General features: G+C 30.3%; 1 protein-coding gene across 1 annotated transcript in view; it reads left to right on the forward strand.

Annotated features, from left to right (window-relative positions):
- The window catches only part of LOC104776731 (microtubule-associated protein 70-2), a 6,755-nt gene continuing 6,123 nt past the window's right edge, over nucleotides 2,977-3,608 (forward strand). The window contains exons 1-2 of the mRNA XM_010500843.1: nucleotides 2,977-3,409; nucleotides 3,508-3,593. Of these exons, the coding sequence (XP_010499145.1) occupies nucleotides 3,139-3,409; nucleotides 3,508-3,593 (357 nt within the window). The 5' untranslated portion in view covers nucleotides 2,977-3,138. The remainder of the gene's footprint in view (nucleotides 3,410-3,507; nucleotides 3,594-3,608) is intronic.

The raw sequence follows: 3,608 nt of genomic DNA on the forward strand, positions 1-3,608 counted from the left end.
GACGACGTCGCGGTAAAACATGGACGGCTTTTATCTGTTAACTACTATCTAACAAATAGTTTGCGTACCTACAAAATAATGGTTACAAGAAACAGTAACGAATCTGCGGTATACAAAAACTAAGTACGTAATCCACCACTAAATTATGCATGACATCTATTTAGCAATCGTACCCATCACACTAAAAAGATTAGTTTATACTAAGTTTAGTGTGTTATAATATTTTCTGTCTCTAAAACGTAAGAGAATAGTTCTCATTTTGAGTAATGGAGTTCATCCCATTATCTCCCTAAGCTAAATGATGCCTAAAATGTTGTATTCATAAGAAAGTGTACCTCTCTCGAGTTTAGCCTTCCAAAACATATGGTACTAAAGTAGTCTACATGTCAGTATTTGAGTCATAATGTGTTCGGTGCAGTGCAGGCTGTGCAGCTAGTTATTTTAGCTACTACACACGTACGCCATAAAAATTCACACGTTTGGTTATGTATATCATCAGTATATGTAACGATGCTATAAGTATTCTTTTTTAAAAAAATTTAATCTGTGTATATTGTGTCCAGTTACATATTATTACGTACACAAAATTGTGATTATACTTTATAACAAAACAAGGCTTCTCGCGTATAATTAGTCTGATCGTTATGTCCGTTACCTTGGATTGTAAAACCCATATATATATATATATAATATTAATAGATCTATATAGTTGATCGACATGTCTCGTTGTAATGCCAAGCATGTGAGAGAGTACGGAATACTAATTAAATAAAATTATCGGTTAAGTAAGATTGCAGAATTTCCGACTGAGGAATATCAAATTGTATAAGCTGCTTAACGTATACTTCTTCTATCTGGGGAAAAGGACGACAAAAGTTTTATTTTACTTTTTTTTTTCTGTAAAATTGAAGAAAAAGTTTCAGACATTATCCTGTTTTTATATATTTGTATATTTATTAAGAAAACCATTTTGATTTAACAAAATAACAACCCCCCCTGTTTTTATTTATGCAAGACTCATACAATACAACATCAGAAATGGTATGATAAAGAATAAAAAGAGGAAAAAAAAATCGAACTAAAATACTCAAATTCAATCCACATTGCAATTCACCACTATACTACAATTACTTAAAACAATTTATTTTGTTAAGGAACTTAAAAATTGTATGTTTGAAACACAAAATATGTTTATGAAAATAAGTCATACATATAGCTCTTTATTCCAAACTTAACGCTAATATTAATCTTAAGTGATCTTTTAAGAATAGGATTCCAAAATATGAGTAGGGATAGGGTGTTAAAAATTCATATACTTTTCTTATCGATGTCCATTAGTTTTTTTACAAAAAGGGTTTAGAAGTTAGAACCAAACCAACCTTACTTGAGAAAAAAGAGAAGAAGCATTATCCCTCGAAAAGAGAAAAAGGCACACAACAGATATTTGGGACATCGAACATTTTCCCTCTTTTCATGCGCAAAGCATCTAAATCCTAATCTTCTTCACTAATTACTAATTACACCTTTTTCTCTTACTAATAACCAGACAATTGAACATTTTGGACCAAGTCAACATATTTTATCCATAATAACCAATTATGAATTATCAAAAGTTAAACACATCTAAGTATCTAACCATATTAGAAATATAAATGGCCTATATGGCTATATATGAATTATTTTCTCCAAAGAGAATGTACAAAAGACAAAGTGATTGACATCAAATACTTAATAAATAGTCAAAAAAAAAATTCAAATATTTTATCCATAATAACCAATTATGAATTATCAAAAGTTAAACACATCTAAGTATCTAACCATATTAGAAATATAAATGGCCTATATGGCTATATATGAATTATTTTCTCCAAAGAGAATGTACAAAAGACAAAGTGATTGACATCAAATACTTAATAAATAGTCAAAAAAAAAATTCAAATATTTTATCCATAATAACCAATTATGAATTATCAAAAGTTAAACACATCTAAGTATCTAACCATATTAGAAATATAAATGGCCTATATGGCTATATATGAATTATTTTCTCCAAAGAGAATGTACAAAAGACAAAGTGATTGACATCAAATACTTAATAAATAGTCAAAAAAAAAATTCAAATATTTTATCCATAATAACCAATTATGAATTATCAAAAGTTAAACACATCTAAAGTACCTAACCATATCAGGAATATAAATTGCCTATACGGTTATATATGAATTATTTTCTCCAAAGAGAATGTACAAAAGACAAACTGATTGACATCAAATACTTAATAAATAGTCAAAAAAAAATTCAAATATTTTATCCATAATAACCAATTATGAATTATCAAAAGTTAAACACATCTAAAGTACCTAACCATATCAGGAATATAAATTGCCTATACGGTTATATATGAATTATTTTCTCCAAAGAGAATGTACAAAGACAAAGTGATTGACACCAAATACATAATAAATAGTCAAAAAAATTCACATAATTTATCAATAATAAGCAATTATGAATTATCAAAAGTTAAACACATCTAAGTATCTAACCATCTTAGAAATATAAGTTGCCTATATGGCTATATATGAATAATTTTCTCCAAAGAGAATGTACAAATACAAAGTGATTGACATCAAATACTTCATAAATAGTCAATACAAAATTTTCTGCTACACAAAACTCAGATTTATTTCTTATTACTACTTTGTATTAATTTTTTTTTATAATACAGTTTACACACTAAGAATTAACTTATTTATTTATTTAATAAAGCTAAACAATAGATCAGGCAAACAATTTCCACTGTAAGCTACTAAAGAAAAATAGTAGAAAACATAGGACTAAACTAATACTACTAATAAATTCTCTAATCTGATTAGTGACTACTAAATTAGTTATTGACTAATCAGAAAAAGGTAACATGTTTAAAGAGTTTAAAGAAGGAGATCATGGTTTAATTAATTACAAATCTTGCGTCATCCCTCTCTCTCGCTGTCTTGTCAAATCTATTAGACCAAGAGAGAGAGAGAGAGACTCTCTCTCTCTCTCTCTCTCTCACTTGAGAGTTCTTTCTCAAACAATCTCAATCGCATTTGGGATTTTGCAAGTGTTCGTGTGTGGTTTATCTAAAGCATCAGATCTGAGATGTCGGATGTTTCCGGTGACGGAGATGTATCGGCGACGGTTACTGAGCATCATTCTACACAACCTCCGGTTTCGAATGCGACGTATCCTTCACTGACGGTGTCGGCGTCTTACAAAGAGAGCAGCGGAGGCGGAGGTAAAAGCAGCTCGTCGAAGCGGAGACCAATTAGGCCGAGCTTCGACGCTGCGGCTGATAATGAGTTTATTACTTTGCTTCATGGCTCGGATCCAGTTAAAGTGGAGCTTAATCGACTAGAGAATGATGTTAGAGGTTCGATAATGCTGCTCGATCTACTTGATTTTTTTTTTTTGTTTTTGTGTCGATTCGATTTCTAATTTTGTTTTTTTTTTTGGGTTTATGAGAAACAGATAAGGATCGGGAGTTGGGAGAAGCACACGCTGAGATCAAAGCTCTTAGGTTGTCTGAGAGACAAAGAGAGAAAGCTGTTGAAGAGGTTTTGTGTCTGAAT

The sequence above is a fragment of the Camelina sativa genome, chromosome 3 (genome assembly GCF_000633955.1).
Source record: "Camelina sativa cultivar DH55 chromosome 3, Cs, whole genome shotgun sequence".
NCBI classification, from domain to species: Eukaryota; Viridiplantae; Streptophyta; class Magnoliopsida; order Brassicales; family Brassicaceae; genus Camelina; species Camelina sativa.